Source organism: Mandrillus leucophaeus, unplaced genomic scaffold, assembly GCF_000951045.1.
Source record: "Mandrillus leucophaeus isolate KB7577 unplaced genomic scaffold, Mleu.le_1.0 Scaffold1132, whole genome shotgun sequence".
NCBI classification, from domain to species: Eukaryota; Metazoa; Chordata; class Mammalia; order Primates; family Cercopithecidae; genus Mandrillus; species Mandrillus leucophaeus.
Genome location: NW_012099566.1, coordinates 652,025 through 672,224, shown reverse-complemented (window position 1 = coordinate 672,224; position 20,200 = coordinate 652,025). Strand labels below are relative to the sequence as shown.

General features: G+C 34.7%; 1 protein-coding gene across 1 annotated transcript in view; it reads right to left on the bottom strand.

The window, feature by feature from the left end:
* F13B (coagulation factor XIII, B polypeptide) overlaps window positions 1-19,849 on the bottom strand; it is a 31,704-nt gene extending 11,855 nt beyond the window's left edge. Inside the window, exons 1-10 of the mRNA XM_011995737.1 lie at window positions 19,741-19,849; window positions 15,440-15,640; window positions 14,341-14,526; window positions 13,460-13,636; window positions 12,929-13,105; window positions 9,903-10,082; window positions 9,630-9,815; window positions 8,015-8,197; window positions 5,925-6,125; window positions 3,211-3,393 (exon numbers count right to left, since the gene is read on the bottom strand). Coding sequence (XP_011851127.1) covers window positions 3,211-3,393; window positions 5,925-6,125; window positions 8,015-8,197; window positions 9,630-9,815; window positions 9,903-10,082; window positions 12,929-13,105; window positions 13,460-13,636; window positions 14,341-14,526; window positions 15,440-15,640; window positions 19,741-19,804 — 1,738 coding nt within the window. The 5' untranslated portion in view covers window positions 19,805-19,849. The remainder of the gene's footprint in view (window positions 1-3,210; window positions 3,394-5,924; window positions 6,126-8,014; window positions 8,198-9,629; window positions 9,816-9,902; window positions 10,083-12,928; window positions 13,106-13,459; window positions 13,637-14,340; window positions 14,527-15,439; window positions 15,641-19,740) is intronic.
* Between the last annotated feature and the right edge of the window lie 351 nt (window positions 19,850-20,200).

Below are 20,200 nucleotides of genomic sequence, written 5' to 3'. Positions count from 1 at the left end.
AAAGCACAATGAAATACCATATCATGCCAGTTACAATGGAGATCATTAAAAAGTCAGGAAACATCAGATGCTGGAGAGCATGTGGAGAAATAGGAACACTTTTACACTGTTGGTGGGAGTATAAATTAGGTCAACCATTGTGGAAGACAGTGTGGCAATTCCTCAAGGATGTAGAACTAGAAATACCATTTGACCCAGTGATCCCATTACTGGATATATTCCCAAAGGATTATAAATCATGCTCCCATAAAGACACATGCACATGTATGTTTATTGTGGAACTATTCACAATAGCAAAGACTTGGAACCAACCCAAGTGTCCATCAATGATAGACTGGATTAAGAAAATATGGCACATATACCCAGTGGAATGCTGTGCAGCCATAAAAAGGGATGAGTTCATGTCCTTTGCAGGGACATGGATGAAGCTGGAAACCATCATTCTGAGCAAACTATCACAAGGACAGAAAACCAAACACTGCATGTTCTTGTTCATAGGCAGGAGTTGAACAATGAGAACACTTGGACACAAGGCAGGGAACATCACACACTAGGGCCTGTCATGTAGTGGGGGGTTAGGGGAGGGATAGCGTTAAGAGAAATACCTAATGTAAATGACAAGTTGATGGGTGCAGCAAACCAATATGGCACATGTATACCTATGTAACAAACCTGCACATTGTGTGCATGTACCCTAGAACTTAAACTATAATAAAACACACATACATATATATGGAGAGAGAGAGAGAGAGATGACCAATTGGATATACATGGAGTATAGTAACATACACCTAGTATAGAAAGATGAGGTATAAACTGAAATATATTAGTAATTACATGAATACGTAAATGAACTAAATATTCCATTATAAGGAAAAAATTATAAACTGCATAAGTATATTTTAAAATAAGCTATATATTGCTTATAAGAGATGCACACTAAAAGTAAGAACCCAGAAGTTTGAAAGTTAAGGGATGGAAAAATGTGTACTATGTAAATGCTTGTCAAAAACCCTTTGGTGCAGTTAAGGAGACTTCCAGTCCAAAAAAAAAAAAGGCATTACTATATATGAAGGAGGTCTTTTAAAATTAGACTATGCCAGTATACCAAGATTTAGTGTCCCAATTTGTGTGTGTACCTAATGAAATAGCATCAAAATACAAAAGCAAAAATTGACAGAACTAAAATACGAAATGTTTTACAATGCCAAGTGAGACTTTAACATGCTTCTCTCAGTCATTGATAGAAAACAAACACACACAAATCAGTACAGCTTTGGATTAACTTAAACATAAAAAAAAAAATTCAATCTAATTCGCATATATAAAGCAGTGAACCCAACAGTGACAAAGTTAACTTTTTTCAAGTACAAAAAGAATATTTAGCTAAAGCAAATATATGCTTGTTATAAAGCAAATATCGACAAATTTTAAAGTGTAGATATAATTCAAAATATGTCTTAATTGAATTAAACTAGAAATCAATAACCAAAAGAAAACTAGAAAATCCCCTAAATATTCAGAACTTTAAAAAGAAACTTCTAAATGATGCAGAGCACACAGAATGTATCAAAATGAATACTATAAAATTTTTGAGCTGAATGATAGTAAAAATCCAAGATATAAAAATGGGTTGGATGAAGTTAAAGTTGTGCTCAGAGAGAAATTTCTATTTTTAAATTCATTTTTTTAGAAAAAATATAAATGCTAAAAATCAGTAATCTATGTATGCATCTAAACAAACCAGAAAAAGAGTAACAAAAGAAATCCAAGAAAATAGAAGAAAGAAAATAATAAAGATAATAGCATAATTAATGAAATAGAAAGCAACATTTGATGAATCAACAAATGCAAATGTTGGTTGTTTGAAAACACTAATAAAATATGTAGACCCTTAGTAAGGCATGTCAAGACAGATACATGTTAATAGAAGTAATAACAAAAGCTACGTCAATAAAAACATCAAAAAGAGGATAGGAAGATGTCATAACTACTTTATGTTACTGGATTGGAAAATGTAGCTGTAATGAACAAATCAAGAAACCGCTCTCTACCAAAACTGATAGAAGAAGAAATAATTACCGTTATTTGTTAAACAAATCGAAGCTGTCAATTTGTCTTTTCATGGAAAAACTCAAGTCTCAGATGGCTTCTCTGGTTAACTCTTAAGATTATTAAGGAAGAAATAGCATCGATCCAGAAAACCGGAAAAGAGGGAACACTTCCCAATCATGGGATGAGGTCAGCACAAACTTGATATTAAACCAGAAAGGAAAATAACTGACCAGTCTTTCTCATGAAAATAGATGAGTAAAATATTGATAAATAAAAATATAACATATAATATGCATAATTTATCACAACTTTGTGGAATTTCTCACAGGAATACAATCATGCTTTAACATTCAAAAGAAGCAGTATAATTCATTAAATTTGCAGGGAAAAAAACAAAAATAATAATCATGAAATTATTTCAACAAATATTGCTAAAATTAAACACTGAAGATTCTTTAAAAATATTTTTTGCAAAATAGAAAGAAAGGTTTCTATACCTTTAACTTGATTTTTTAAAAAGTATTTATAACAACACATAGAAGTGAATTATTGAAAGTTTTACTTGTGAGAATGGGAAACAAATAAAGACATCCACTACCTCTTCCATTCAACATTGTACTGAAGTCCTAGCCAGTGAAAGAACATAAGAGAGATAAATAAAAGTCAGAATTGGAAATAAAAAAATATTTTCTTATTATTTACAGATGTGCTATTTTATGCCTCTGAGGGCCTTAGTAAATGTTGTTACTCTTACTAGGATGCCTTGCTAATAAAACATTAACTTGCTTCATCTTTCCATATTGAGTTGTCCATTTCTTTATTTCCCCATTGTACTAATGTTTTCTATTATAGTACAAATCACAATGAATGATAATTGTTAACGTTTACTCACACCACTATGGCTTATTCAACTTATAGCCCCACATCAACCTGATGTGTGGTTTGTCTTTAACAAATATTTATTAGAACAAACTGAACTGTAGTTATTTATGATCTAGAGGAAAGAATAGAAACCAGTGATGAAATAAGCACATGAATAAAATAACACAAATGTAGCAAATTTAGCATTATATTAGTGTTATGTTACCTCAAAAATGACAGCAAATTAAAAATATATAGTTTTACTTTGTTAGAGGCATATTTAGTAGTACATACCTAAACACAATGGTGGTGTAGTCCACGTTCCTTCTAAACAATAGGCCTCCCTAGATCCTTGTAGGAAATGGTGATCAAAACATCTGTATTCTACTGAAGAGCCATTTTCATAGGTGTCTACTATTGAACTGATAATGTCTCCATGTTTAATAAGTGGAGGAGATGTGCACATTCCTTTAGATTCTGCAAAAATTAGTTTTAAAGTATACAATGAATTGCTATAATGAACATCCAGTACTTTGTAAGTGCTACAGAAATAAGTTGAGACATATAACATAAAGGCATTTGTTTTTTCAGAGACAGAGTCTCACTCTGTCGTCCAGACTGGAGTATGGTGGCATGATCATGGCTCACTGCATCCTCGGCCTCCCAGACTCAAGTGATCCTCCTGTCTTAGCCTCCCAACTAGTTGGGACTACAGGTACATTTTTCTTTTGTAGAGACAGGGCCTCACTACGTTGCTTAGGCTGGTCTTGAATTCCTGGACTCAAGAAATCTGCCCACCTTGGCCTCCCAAAGTGCTAGGATTACAGGCGTGAGACACTCCACCTAGCCATAAAGGCATTTTTTAGGCAGTTCTGAAACATTTTTAAAATACTGAAAATATTTTTGCAATAATATTATACCATACAATTTATTTTCATAATTAGAATCACATGTTATAGTATTTACATACGTATTTAAAACTATCAGAGTATTAACAATCATGATTTTATTTCTCCCTGTCTATGGGATTTTTCTAGAAGCCATGCTTTCTGTATATATTATCTTCCTTTTCTTCCTTATTAAAAGTAATAGTCCCTATATCCAGGCAGTATTGAGACAATGGGTCCCCAGAAAGCCCTAAGTAGAGCAATGCTTTACAGTGTTTGTTGTTGAGTGTCACAAGAAGGTGATTAATTCTCTGATAGTCCGGCAACATTTATAAAACCTCTTGATTTTTCCTCTTTATAAAATTGACTTATTGGAATTCAAAGATGTCAGCATGGCCATCCTATATTGGTATGTATGCTGATTGAAATTTGGAAGTTGGATCACTCCTCTCAACTTTATAGATTAGAAGATGATAGTGGTGAATTGGGGTCATAGGTATAAATTTTCTCTAAAGATCCGTGATGTTGAGCTTTTTCTCATATATTTGTTTGCCACATAAATGTCTTCTTTTGAGAAGTGACTGTTCATATCCTTTGCCCACTTTTTGATGGGTTGTTTTTTTCTTGTAAATTTGTGTTAAGTTCCATGTATATTCTGGATCTTAGACCTTTGTCAGGTGCGTAGATTGTGAAAGTTTTCTCCCATTCTGTAAGTTGCCTGTTCACTCTGAGGACAGTTTCTTTTGCTGTGCAGAAGCTCCTTAGTTTAATTAGATCTCATTTGCCAGTTTTGGCTCTCATTGCAATTGCTTTTGGCATTTTCATCATGAAGTCTTTGCCCATGCCTATGTCCTGAATGGTATTGCTTAGGTTTTCTTCTAGAGTTTTTATGGTTTTGGATTTTACATTTAAATCTTTAATTCATCTTGAGTTAATTTTTGTATAAGGTGTATCCACAATGAGATACCATCTCACACCAGTCAAAATGGCAATTATTAAAAAGTTAAGACACAATAGATGCCGGTGAGGCTGAGGAGAAATAGGAATGCTTTTACACTGCTAGTGGGAATGTAAATTAGTTCAACCATTGTGGAAGACAGTGTGGTGATTCCTCAAGGATCTAGAACCAGAAATACAATTTGATGCAGCGATTCCATTACTGGATATATACCCAAAAGAATATAAATCATTCTACTATAAAGACACATGCACACATATGTTTATTGCAGCACTATTTACAATATCAAAACATGGAACCAACTCAAATGCCCATCAATAGCAGACTGGATAAAGAAAATGTGGTACATATACACCATGGAATACTATGCAGCCATAAAAAGGAATGAGATCATGTCCTTTGCAGGGACGTGGATGAAACTGGGAGCCATTATCCTCAGCAAACTAACACAGAAAGAGAAAATGAAAGACCATATGTTCTCACTCACAAGTAGGAGTTGAACAATGAGAACACATGGTCATAGGGATGGGAACAACACACACTGGGTCCAGTCAGAGGGTGAGAGGTGAGGAGAGGGAGAACATAAAGACAAATAGCTAATGCATGTGTGGCTTAAAACCTAGATGACAGGCCGGGCGCGGTGGCTCAAGCCTGTAATCCCAGCACTTTGGGAGGCCGAGATGGGCAGATCACGAGGTCAGGAGATCGAGATCATCCTGGTTAACGTGGTGAAACCCCATCTCTACTAAAAAATACAAAAAACTAGCCGGGCGAGGTGGTGGGCGCCTGTAGTCCCAGCTACCCGGGAGGCTGAGGCAGGAGAATGGCGTGAACCCGGGAGGCGGAGTTTGCAGTGAGCTGAGATCCGGCCACTGCACTCCAGCCTGAGTGACAGAGCGAGACTCCATCTCAAAAAAAAAAAAAAAACAACCTAGATGACAGGTTGATAGGTACAGCAAACCACCATGGCACACATATACCTATGTAACGAACCTGCACATTCTGCACTTGTATCCCAGAACTTAAAGTAAAATAAAAATAAAATAAAACAAAATTAAAAATAATAATAATAAAAAGAAAAATAACAAAATATGAATAAATTTTCAACCCAGGTAGCAGATATTGATCAAGTAAGATACTTGCAGAGAACATTGTTATTTTACCTTTTCTAGTACATAAAGGATATTTCACTTCTCCTCTGTTGCACTGCACAGATAATTCAGACAATGGGGTTAACGGAGATAAGTCATATCCCTGTTTACATACAAAATCTATTAAATCTCCATGTAAGACTTTCCCTTCATATTTCCACTTCATCTCTATGTTATTTCTGTTCATGTAATCCACATTAACAGTACATGGCTCTGAAAAACAAAATGCTCTTTTAAATTCTTTACTTGTCTGACAAATATAAAAGTGATATTTTTTAAAACAAAAATTATGACAAGTATCAAAAGCAATATTTTATAATTTAAATCATAATTAAGGCTTCTCACACACATATATACATATAAGAAAATACACACTTTATTACTATCAAATGAATCTATACATTACTTATTGTCATAAACTAAAACCACTTAAATTAAAACATCAAAAATACTGTTTAAGGGCATCAATCAGTTAGATTAATAATAGTTTTCTTTCTACAAAATAAAAACCTTAAACTACCATGTAGAAAATAATAGAATAATGAATAAAACCAAGACTCCCGCCCTCATAGAGCTTGCCTTCTAGTTGGGAGAAACACCTACAATACATAATAAATATAATAAAGACATGAATTGTACAATTTGTGGCAGATATGGTTTGGCTGTGTGCTTACCCAAATCTCATCTTGAATTGTAGCTCCCATAATTCCCACATGTCATGGGAGGAACCTGGTCGGAGGTAATTGAATCCTGGGGTGGGTCTTTCCCGTGCTGTTTTCGTTATAGTGAATAAGTCTCATGAAATCTGATGGTTTTATAAAGGGGAGTTTCCCTGCACACAATCTCTTGCCTGCCTCCATGTAAAACATGCCTAGCTTGTCCTTTGCCTTCCGTCATGATTATGAGGCATCCCCAGCCATGTGGAACTGTGAGTGCATTTAATTTCTTTCCTTTATAAATTACCCATCTCAGGTATGTCTTTATTAGCAGCGTGAGAACAGACTAACACAGTGGCCATCTTTAAACTACAGCATAAGATAACTTGGTTGAAAAAAAGAGTAATGGAGGGGGAGGGGGTAACAAAAGAGTTAGGTGAAGAGAAGTTGCACTTTTCAGTAAGGTGATTAGGGTAGGCCTAAATAAGAAGTAATATTTGCACAAAAGCTTGAAGGAGACTGAGTGAACCACGTCATTTTCTTATGAAAGAGTGTCCCAAGCAACTAACCAGTGCAAAGGCCCTGAAGTGAGAGCATTCTTGGCTTGTTTGTGGAAGAGTAAGGAGACCAGAAAGACTGGAGTGATTAGAGCAGGGAAGGGAGTATGGAGAGGTTAGAGAGACTCTTAATGTCTGAAATAATAATTCCTACAGAGACAATTCTATGCTTTATCATACCGTTGTGAATTTGTACTGATAGCCTTTCCGGCTTCAATAGTTAAGCAAGATATACAAATCCCCTTTCCCTTGCCCTAATAACAATGATTAATCTTCATTTGATATTTCCTTTGATTCATTAGGACCAAACCTAACTCTCTTGAGGTGGTTGTTCCAGATATAGAATGATGTAATTCCTTTAATGCTGTTATTTCCTTATGAACTTGTTTCGTTACTAGTTTTGCCATAAATATTTTAATCTAGTCTTTGTCCTTAGAGATTACTGTATCTCCACTCAACGCAATATCAATCAAATCATCAAAAACTTAATACCAAAACCATTTATAAAAATACGAGAGCAATAGAAAAATTCTACATGAATATGTGCCTGTGTCTGAATTTGAATAGGAACAGCCTCCTAAGAATTACTTGAAAGGTAGAAACTACTAACAAAAGGTTGAAAGAGCTCAAGACTTAAAACATACATTTATATATAAGTGTATACATATATACACTTAAAAATAGCTAAAGTAAATTTTATGTAATGCATAATTTACCACAATAAAAAAAAACACTAATATTTTAGGGACTTTCTACTTAAAGAACTGGGAGGGAGAACAGTTGTGAAAAAAAATGATTTATACAAAATCATCATTTTCATTATATAAAACACTACAAGAAAATCATATAAAAGTACGAACATAAACATTCCATGTGCTCTCTTTCTTACCCAAGCAAACAGGTGGGGATGACCATTTTCCTTGCTCACAACGAGATATTTTTGATCCCCTCAGCAAGTAATATTCATTGCATCTATATTCCACTGAAGATCCTGCTGCATAGCTTGCCAGTAACCCATCGGCAACAGCCCCATTCATTACAACAGGAGGATGCTTACAATTCTCATTATTTTCTAAGAAAACAGGTTGTTTTAAATTAATATGAGCTCAAAACAATATACTATAGTAACTCATACTGTAGTGTCTCAATATTTGTATTAATAAAATAATTTAGGACAATTGTTTTATAAATTCTTTACAAATATGAAAAATGTTTTTCAGCTCAAATATTTTTAAAATTTGCTAAGCAAGAGTTGACAGCAAATATGTTGCCTAAAAACAACTATATGTATTTTTTCTCTTTTCTCAATTGTGAAGGAATTATGATACAGACATTTCTTAAATCTATAGAATGAGAAACTATTCTTCAACCTAAAGATTATGGTCAATTCTAAAATTGCTCTTTGGCATTAACCCATTTTTATTTTCTTCTTTCTCATTCCTCTTCATCTCAGGTCTCAATCGACCCACGGAGGAAATATCCATTTTTTTCCCTCTTTGTAGTATCTTTTTTTTTTTTTTTTTTTTTGAGATGGAGTCTAGTTCCGTCACCCAGGCTGGAGTAGTGCAGTGGCCGAATCTCAGCTCACTGCAAGCTTCGCCTCCCGGGTTTACGCCATTCTCCTGCCTCGGCCTCCCGAGTAGCTGGGACTACAGGCAGCCGCCACCTCGCCCACCACCTCGCCCGGCTAGTTTTTTGTATTTTTTAGTAGAGACAGGGTTTCACCGCGTTAGCCAGGATGGTCTCGATCTCCTGACCTCGTGATCCGCCCGTCTCGGCCTCCCAAAGTGCTGGGATTACAGGCTTGATCTTTTTGGTATCTTTCTCTTACTCTGTAAATTTCTTTAGCATCCTTCATAGCTTTTGTCTTATTCAATAAATATCCTATATAAACATGTGTGTGAAGATCTCACTGTGATCTGATTAAGAAATGAGAAAGATGACAGGAAGAGTAGCCCCCAGGAGTGATAGTGTAGCCTGGTGGTGCCCTTCAGTAAAATCAAAGACCAGGGACGTGTCTCAGAAGGGCATAAGGTTCAGAATGGCCAGATGCAAAATATCGGCAGGACTTACCCAAGGTCAAGAACAGAATGCTCTACCCTAACTTTGTAGGACACATGGGGAGAAGAAGCAGATAATGCTTATGGCCAGCCACTCAATCCACCATGCCCTTATTTACTTTTGTAATGAAGCACGTCATCATTTATGTGCTGTCATTTCGAACTTACAGGTCATAGCATGACATAGATCAGATAACTGTGCTTAGCACCAGTGTTCAAAAAGTTTTTTTTTTTTAAATTCTTTACATTGACTTAAATTCTATAGATGGCTCCACACATACACGCACATACACATGCACACATGCAACGCAGAAGAGTAGGTGGTGTAGCAATGGGTTTCTAATTTGCCTAAGCCGTGGTCTCTTCCTAGGAATATGCAGATTAAAGTAACAGAATGGAAAATTTTACACCGTAAGTTTAGTTACTGATGGTAAATATACATACCAACACACTCAGGAGCAAGTGTCCATTTTCCACGATTACAAGTTATCTCATTCGATCCACGGAGAAGGTAGCCACTTTTACATGCATATGTCACTTTATCCCCATTGTAATAAATCTTAGAGTGTAAATTTGCTGTACCATTTTCAATGAAGGGTGGTTCCTCACAGGCTACCCTCTCCTGTCCTTCTGAAAAGGTACAGTTGAAAGAGAACAGACCATTTATCTACACATGCAAATTTCATTTTAGCAAGGCTTCTTCTAGGTGTTACTAACCAATGCATTTTGGAGGTTCTGTCCATTTTCCATTTTCACAACGTATTTCTTCTGACCCATGGATCACAAAATTAAGTTCACATTCTATATGAACTATTTCTCCATGACGATAAGTTGTTGAATGTGTTTGAATTTTGGAGTTTATGGGTAGAGGTGGAGGAGGACATCTGTTTCTTCTTCCTTATGGAAAAAAAATCAGCACCTTTAGTCATATAATTACAAAAATAATAAAGATTAAATAAAAAGATCCATTGTGTCAAGCATCATAGAGAGTATGGCAGACTGATTCCAGGAGCATTCCTTTGATCCCCACCTCCTGATGTTAACTTCCTTGTGTGATAACCCTTTCCATGAGTAGGACCTGTAACTTGCTTCTAGCCCACAAAATACAGCAAAGATGATGGATTAGTACGTGATTATGTACACATAATTATGTAACATCAGATTTTAACACCATTCTTGCCAAGAGACTCTCTCTCCTTGCTAGTTTTGAAGAAACAAGAAGCTACACCATGAGCTTCCAAAGCAGAAGGGCTGTAAGGCAAGGGGCAGCGGGCTGCCTTCAGTTAACAGCCACAAGAAACAGAGGCTCTCAGTTCAGCAGTCTGCAAAGCACTGAATGCTGTCAACAACCACAGTGAGTTTGGAAGAAGTCTTGCCCAGTCAAGCCTCAGATGAGACTTCAGTCCAGCTAACGTCCTGATTGCAGCTTTGTTAGCCAGGGATGCAGGGATCTGGTTAAGCCACACCCAAACTCCCAACCTACAAGCAATGGGAAATAATGTTTGTGTTGTTTTAAGGTGCTGAGTTTGTGGTGACATTGTTACGCACCAATAGAATACTAAAGTAGCAGGCATTTTACATTCATTACCTCCTTTAGTCCTAAAATAACTTTATTAAGTAGGAACTATTATTTCTCCCATGTTGTAGACAAACTAAAACTTATGAAGTAAATAAATTAATAGCATGCAGCAGATCTGTTCTTGAACCCACGTCTGTCTAAATTAAAGTCTCCTACTCTAAAATACTGACCACACTACTTTCCTATTGCTGCTGTGATGAATTACAATTTAGTGGCTTAAAACAGCACAAATGTATCCTCTTACAGTCCTGAAGGCCAGAAGTCCAGAGTCAGTTTCACTGGACTAAAATCGAGATATCAGGAGAGCCACATTCCTGCTGGAGGCTTTGGAGGAGAATCAGCTACTTTGCCTTTTCTAACTTCTTGAAATTACCTGTATTCCTTGGCTCACAATCCCTTCCTCAAAACATTTCAACCTGTGGCTTCCTTTATCACATCTCCCGCTTCCTCTTCTGTAGTCAATCTCCCTCTGCCTCCCTTTTATAAAAGCATTTCTGATTATATTTAGAGTCTGGATAGATAATTCCAGATAGTATTCCTACCTTAAGATTGTTAACCTCAAAGTGTCTTTTACCAGGTAAGGTAACATTTAGTGGTTCCCCGTATTAGAATGTGGTTATATTTTGGGAGAAGAGAGATATAATTCAGCCCGCAACACTGTCTATTGTATGCCTAATGACTATTTACTGGAGAAAATAGGCTTGTTTTCATGCTGGCTAATTTGGAAGAGGAAAGGGGTATAAAAGGCCTTAATAGGTCTGCCATTTATTTTTGAAATAGCAATGTGGGAGGCGGAGGCAGGCTGATCACCTGAGATCAGGAGTCTGAGACCAGCCTGACCAACATGGCAAAACTCTGTCTCTACTAAAAACACAAAAAAATTAGCTGGGTGTGGTGGCTGACGCCTGTAGTCCCAGCTACTCAGGAGGCTGAGGCAGGAGAATCACTTGAACCTGGGAGGTGGAGGTTGCAGTGAGCTGAGATCGTGCCACTGCACTCTAGCTTGGGTGACACAGCAAGACTCCATCTCAAAAAAAAAAAAAAAAAGGAAAACTATGCTTTAAAAAATTTGTTTAAAAAATCTTCTTCTCTACTACTATACCAAGGATGTCAAGCATGAATGAAAAATCATAAAATATTTAAAGTTACTGTACAGTGCATTTAGGAAATTATGATAGTTCTGGCAATCCCACTGCATACCCGTGGTCAGAGCCCTCATTTGTTTCCCCCAGCACCCATTCCAAATCTTCACCACTTTCTTCCAAGTTGTACCTTCATGTCTTTCACCTGCCTGTCAATAGACATTATGTCCCATATTACAGAAAATAAAAAACTACTATTAAACCCTTTGCCTCACCCTATCCTCCCAATCCTCAAACTCCTATTTATCTCTTAAGACCCAATGTAAATATTAGCCATCACTTCTGTGAATGCTATTCCACAGCATACCAATCAGAATCCCTAATGTTTATTCCTGCACTTTGTACCTGAGTTGATTGTACCATTTGTCACATTATAGCAATTATTTTTTCATATCTGCAATTATTTTTTTCATATCTTCTACTAGATAGGACCGTCCTCATATTAAATTGTATGTGTGTTTAAATAACTATGGATGTCTTCTGATAGGTAATTGCATCACCCGTTTGGACACATCCAGTAATAGAAATGTGACCATAGATATTACATTTTTGGGCAGCTTCTACTAGATGACCTCTTTTCCCATTTTCACTTCTGGGTGTTAGTGTTCTGTTTTTTCTGCTTTCTACCTCGCTATTTTAGAGATTAATTTTTACATCTGGAAATATGTGGCAAATAAAAAGAAAGTATCCTTGCAAAGCTGCCACATTGGGGTAATTAGGTCTAATAATTCCCAATAAGAAAAGTTATTTATTGTAATAAGGGATTTAAAATGTATAATATATATTTTTAAATAATAAATTTAAAAGATATAGTCATTTACAAACTAATACAAAACAAGATTTATTCAGGTGGAATATATTAAAGATTGCTGAAAATAGCACTGATTTAAAAGACAGTATTTATTTTAAAAATAGGACTCAGGAAAAAAATTAGATATGACCACAGGAATTTTATCAGAGCTAATAGAGAGTAAAGCTGATAAAGGCATGGCATTTTGTGAGTATTAAATTTAAAAATTTACCTTCGCATACAGGAGATTCTGGGTACCAACCAAAGTTATAGCATTGAATTAAATCAGATCCACTTAGATAATAATTTTCATGACAGAAAAACTGAATGACATCTCCTTCTTCATAGGTTTGCTTTACAGGATGAAAATAACCATTTTCAATTAATCTTAAAGAAGAGCACTTTAATTCTACAAATAAAAGAATGAATAAAATTACAAACAAATTTTTTTTCTGCTACAACAAAATTCACTATTTACGTGACATATCTAGAATAAAAATTAAATTTGCCAAAAAGCTTATGAATTCATTTTATATATTTGTTAAACATCATTAAGCTTATTCTAATTTAATCCTATGAGCTAAAATGAATTTTTTTCTACTTGGGAGCTTTCAATTATCAAAGACTGCTATCAACATAATTAAAAATAAAGGCAAAAAAGTATGAAAAGATGAAATATAATTAGCATGACAACTTATATACACTTCTCTATGAGAAAAAGCTTTCAGAGTGAGAGTAGATTTTATTCCAAATGAGAACCTACTGGTACATTTTGGTGTGAGAGACCATCCGTATGTGAGACATTCTACCTCCTCCGTCTTCTTTCCTCCGGCTGTGTAGTAGCCAGTAGCACATTCATATTGTACTTTGTCCTTCACTTTGAATGTTTTCTGTGTTGTGGAATAATTTCCATTATATAATTCAGGAGCCAAACATGTTTCTAAAATTATAAAAATTATTTATTTTATAAATCTTTTTAATAACCTAGAATATAAAAAAATATCAAAATGTGTTTTAACAGATCTTAAGAATATATGGTAAAATCAACTCTTAGTAAAATTGAAAAATAGCCCCAATTTTTCTTTGCTTCTATTCTCTTTTTTCATACACCTTGTGACCTAACCCTACCAGCTTTCTGTTCTTAAAATTCTGGTCTACAAGTGCTTGACCAAAAGCCAAAATTCAACTGAAGGCTTGTGCAGTAGCAATTGTGAAGTACGTGCTGTCTATGTATTTTCACAATTTAAACAACTTACTAACAAAGTATACGTATATTTAAATTATTGAACTATTTTTAAGTATATCTGGCATTGGTTCACAACATAAAATAATGTACATGATCTTAAATTCTTCTGTAATAAAGGAAATAGTGACATATAAAGGAAAAGCTTCTTTTATTTTATTCCATTCCAATTCCTTTTATTGGTGCAAAGTAAGAACTATTGGTGTAGGTGTGTTGTAGGGATTGAGAACATTTGGATTAAGGAATCACCTAGTACTTGAAAAAAGTAATATCAACTTCCTGCATTGCAGACATAATGAAAAATAAATTCTATTAAATAATAGATATCAATATAAGCTTCAATATATTCAATATAAGCTTGACAAGCTCTTATCTTCAGTTTTAGGAAATGATTCTTATACCATGTTCTTTCCTACAGGTTGGTTGAGAAGACCATCCATCTGAGAGACATTGAACCACTTCTTCATCCTTCCCTCCAGTGGTTTTGTACCCTGAAGCGCAACCATAATGCATGTTCTCTTGAATTTTATACAATAACTTTACATCAGAGATGTAACCATTACTCAGGTCAGGCTTAGTGCATTTTTCTATGGGAAAAAAAAATTATTTGTTTAACTTAATGAGGAAACTAAGCTTGTTTTTTACTAAATTGTAAAATTAAGTCAAAAATATAATGTTATTATTAGCAATTTCATTTTGGAAATATCTGCATAAATTTTTTTTGAAATAATCTGCATAATTTTTGAAAATTAACACTGACTTTCTTTGTATTTAGTATTTTTAGTTCTTATAGTAATTTCTACCCCTACCAGATCTACTTCTAGGTAGATTTACTAGATATATCAACAGCAATAACCATATTCAACATCCTCTTTTAAATGAAACTGGCTCAACCAAAGCCCCTTACTCTGGATCACCTGCCCTAGCGGAAGATCACTGATAGTTCGATGATAGTGTAGCCTGACATAAAATAATGAAATGAGTCAATTAGATTACCTTCTCACAAATTTGAACTCAAACTTTCAATTCAAAATGGAAAAACACATTTTTCAATGGGTATCATGAGAGAAGTTGGCACACAAAGGAGTGATGAGTCTTACAAATGATAAAGCATTAGAGTAGCAATCTTGCGCTTCCAGAGGCCAGCATTTCAAGCACTTTTCTGGCATCCTATGCTTAATTATCAAAATAAGTTTCTTGTTACTTAAAGTAAATTACATCTCTTTGCCTTGTAATGTGATAAACAATTTCAGTTATTACCCTATTCCCTTCAACAGAGTATTATTAAAAACAGATAAAGAAAATAACATTTTCATGTAAAAGCGTTCTTTATCGGATTTCAAATTACGCCTTCATGTTGTAGAAAGACAGATTACTAGTGATTTTGTTCTTATCTACTAAACGGTTTAACTGCTTTCTGTTTTTATTGGACCCCTATTTTTATATACGAATTTCTTTGAGTATGCAACGTTGAGTGACAGACACATCCAGCTGACTTACTGAAGCACCTTGGCTCTGGAGACCAGCCTTCTGTTGTACACGTGGTTCGCTCTTCTTGTCTTCCACTTTCGGTGGTATAACCAGCCAAGCAGAAAAATGACAATTTTTGGTCTATGCTCATTGGAAAGTAATAGCTTTTAAAAATATAGTAATATTGGGCAATTCTTCCATTTTCCACATGAGGAAAACCACAGGGTTTCTCTGAAATGAGTAAATGTCAAGCTGAAAATGGAAAAAGAAATCTAAAAACATAAATTTGTAATCAGGTGACAACACAAACTAAAAGTTTTTAGGGACACTTCAACTAGTACTTATTTTTCTTACTTAAATTTTCAAGGTACTTTTGTGATAATTCGAGCAGTCCTTTTATCATAATTGATCTGCAAATGACTTTAAACATCCAACAGTCACGGTAAAACTTAGCAGACCACTTTTTCAGAGAAGCTTTGCCTAACTTCGTAGAACAGTACTTTCTTTTTTCTTCCTAGAGACAGAGTCTGCCTCAGTTTTTCAGGCTTCAGTACAGTGCTGAAATATAGCTCACTGCCACCAGGAGCTCCTGGGCTTAAGCAAACCTCCTCTCCTGTAGCTAGGACTGCAGGTACATGCCACTACATCTGGCTAAGTTTTGTTTTATTTTTTGTAGAGATGAGGGGTCTCCCTGTGTTGCTCACACTGGTCTCAAACTCCTGGACTCAAAGGATCCTTCTGCTGTGGCCTCCCAAAGCACTAGGATTACAAGAGTTGAGCCACTCCACCCTGCCTGCACTTCCTAATAGATATGTATTGCAAGTCACATATGTAATTTAAAAATTTCTAATAGTCACATTCATAAAAATACTAAGGAACAGTTGAAGTTAATTTTAATAATAGGTGTTTATTTAACCTAATATATTGAAAATATTTTACAATATTTTACGTTCTTTATTTTCTTACTAACTCTTTAAAATCCACTATATATTTATACTTACAGAACATCTGATCTTGGACTAGTGACATTTTAAGTACTGTCTCCAATAGCTATATGTGGCTAATGGCCACTGTATTGGACAGCACAGTTCAGGAATAGATAAAATTTCTCCTTAACATGTGCAAACTCATAAAAAATTTTGAAATAAATCGCATTTTTAAAGAAAAAAACAGACAACCAATTAAAACAAAGCAAGACTTGAGCAAGAACTTTGCAAAATAGGATATTTAAATGGTTAGAGACCTAGTACTTAGCATTACTAGTCATCAGGGAAATGCAAATGTAAACCACCATGAGATAGTACTGCATATCCAACAGAACTGCTGAAATGAAAAAGGCAAGTTATCTCAATGATTGTGAAGAAGTGAAGAAACTGGAACTTGCATATTTCTACAACTGAAAGTATAAATCAGTCCAAACCCTGTGAGAGAATACTTTTGCAAGACATTTTGGGGTAAAACGTGTACAAGCTGTATTACCCAATTGAAAAAGCATATATTTTTATACCAAAAGACATGTAAAAGAATGCTTATAGTAGCGCTATTCATATAGTCCCAAACTGGGAACAATCTAAATGCCTATAAATAATAGAAAAGATAAACACGTTTTAGACTATGCATACAATGGAACATTACCCAAAACAGAAATGAACAAATGGTGAATCTCATAAACATAATATTGAGTGAAACAAGCCAATCACATATGAATTAATGTATACATTTGCATAACTTTTTAAAAGAAGACAAACTAATCCATGATAATAGAAGTCAGAATGGTTACCTTTGGGGTTTAGTGCCTTAGAGGGATCATTTTTGTTTCTGGGGTGCTGTCACTGTTCTGTATCTTGATCTGATGGTGTAAACTTTTATAAAAAAATATATAAGTGTATCCTATGACTTTTGCATTTTTCTGGATATATTATACTCCAAATGAAACATACATTTTAAAAATTTATCTTCATGCAGAAAATCTTAAAATCATAAAAACGCTTAAAAGAAAGAAATACTTGAACAATCCTAGGAGCTGTGTTGGGAAGAAACATGGGCAGTCATGGATGGAAGAAGGCCTGGATCCAGTATGATTACTCTGGCTTCAATGCCTTGGTTGATCACTGTATACCTTAATGCTACTGTGAGACATAAAAGAGTAGCAGTGCTAGCCTAGGTCTGAAGGAAATGGATGTGGAATGATGAGTAACAAAACTTCCAGCATCTGATGGAGCAGACAGAAAAACATGGGCAGGATGGTCCCCATTCCCTGAGAATTCTTCTCACCATTTTTCACACCCAAGCACCAAAGGAATTTACAATAAAAAGAGTCTTTCAAAATAGCAGTGCAATGGTGAATACACAAGGAATTTCCCTGGGGGGCACAGGTGCTTGTCAGGGAGGGGCAGCAAAATATTCTTTGCACAACAATCCTAGGTTGTGGCTTTAAAGACTCTGTCCTGGGACATCGCCCTCCACCACGAGGATAGGCACATTACTTGTTAAGGTAGCTGGAATGCCTTGGAGAATATGAACTCCTGAGAAAAAATTAATGAGAAATGTGAGGAATATGCTAATCATATATAAACCAGAAAATCACAGACATCTGAACATACAAAAAAAGTATATGAAGAGATGGACACACTACTGATCAGAGAATGGTAAATAAATAAAAATGGATGTTATGAATAACCGTGTAGCAACCAGTATAAAAATGGACAATATGAGGTGTTGGTGAGGATGATGAGAAGCAACAATTTACATCCTCTCTCAGAGATGATATACTTCGAAACTGCCATTCTGCAAAAGTAATCTCTCACTACTCACAGAAATCAAGTACAAGAATAGACTCAAGAATCCTACCTATGAGTGAATACAGACTAACGATATTCTCACAGAAAGATAAGTTGGTTATATCATAATATTCATTCTAGAGCTATTTGTGGTTGAGAGAGCTAGAGTAACATGTTAAAACACTGTAGTAGGTCCCAGGGGAAACAGACTTCAAGACTGGGAATAAGGGGATAAAATGTGTAAGTAAAGTAAGAGTGAGACCTTTCATAGGCCAATAATAACTGCAAACCATGAAATGAGAAATACAGTTAATCCAATTCTTGCCCCTGAAGTGCACAATGGGAGTTGAGAGAAGCATGCAAAAATAAGATCATTGTCTCTGTCTTCAAGCTGCTTACATTTTGTTGCTGTGTAAAACGCATTGTAACCTTATAATAATTAGAAAATTGACTAGAATATTGCAATGGCTTTATGGTATGGATAACGGTCAATTATATCTTCTGGTATTTCCCGATTTAGACAGAAAAATAAAATCAAAAGAAATTCTTGCAAAAATCATCCTATTATAGATTAAAAGTATAAAATAAGATGAATTCTGTGTCTTTCACTTTTATAATTTTAATTATAGATGTTTGGGTAGAAAACGTATAGTAAACTATTCAACTAAAACACAATGAAAACTTATATATTTAATTTCAACGAATTCCCTTAGATGTTTATTTTAGAAAAGCTTTATTGCTGTAGCTTCCTTCTTTGTATGTTCACTCTTGCTAATGCTAAGTGACCTCCCTGGATTCTTCATCCTACGGCCTGATAATATTGACAATGTTCCTAAACAACATACCCATGTATACTGCCTACCTTCCACTCTCACACTAATCTTACACACTGGGCAATCTGACTATAAAGCTTTCTAATAGGGAGTCCACAGGTGTTGGTTTGTTTGGAAAGTCCTGATTTACATGTATTGTCCAAACAATTATTAATAGAGCCCCTCTTTTACTCTCTAAGTGTTCCTGTTTGTACAAGCAATTGTATAGTTCACCTACTAATCGTTACTTAATGTCTCCAAACCAATGAATAATTCATTGGGATAAAAATCAAAGTCTCAAAAGTAGAAAATATTTATGGCTGTTTCCTTTTCAAATTTCCCACATGAAACTCTCACCTTATGAACAGAATTAAAATTGTACAAGTTTTCTCAGTATTAGGAGTGGATTCTAGCATAAATTTAGAATTAAAGTTAACATGTGACTTTGAAATGGACATATTGTTAGCCTGAAAACCTTTTCGAAGTATTTAGATCGTTGTCTCCTATGCCCTCTAGAGATACGAGGATTTTTGTTTTTCTAACTTATACTACTGTAAGAACACTTCACTAATTTTGCTCAAAGGAAAAGGTCTAAATATTATAAAAAGTTATATTTATAAAATATGTTATAAAATTGATATATGAAAATGAAAGAGTATACTAAAACTTGAGTTGTACAAATATTAGAATCTCCATTTATACGTTTTAGAGAATAAAGAATATTAAGAATTAATTTTACCTTCTGCATAGAGTTCTCCTGAGATTATCAATATGATGATAAAAGTCAGGTTTTTCAACCTCATCTTCAGTGATGTGCTTCACAAAGATTTTAACAATTCTAAAGCACTAGGAACTTGTCATTAAGTACACAATACTTCTCTTGAGGAAAAAGTTAATAATTTATAACCTCTCTCTAAGTCCTTTTGTAACAAGTCTTACATTTCACTTAAAATATTTTGAAATAATGTTAAAATAACACAACTATATTAATTGACATTACTTATCATGCCAGAGTCCATTAAGAGTATTATAACTGATTAGGGCAACAATAGCAACAGAATAAATAATTAACACAGGCTGCATAAAAAAACTAGGTAAATTTTCAACCTAAGTTCCCAATTGTCAATTCATAAAGTTCACTTGAGGCCATGAATCTTTACTAATATTGATCAGGTAAAAAGATGAACTTAGGAACATGA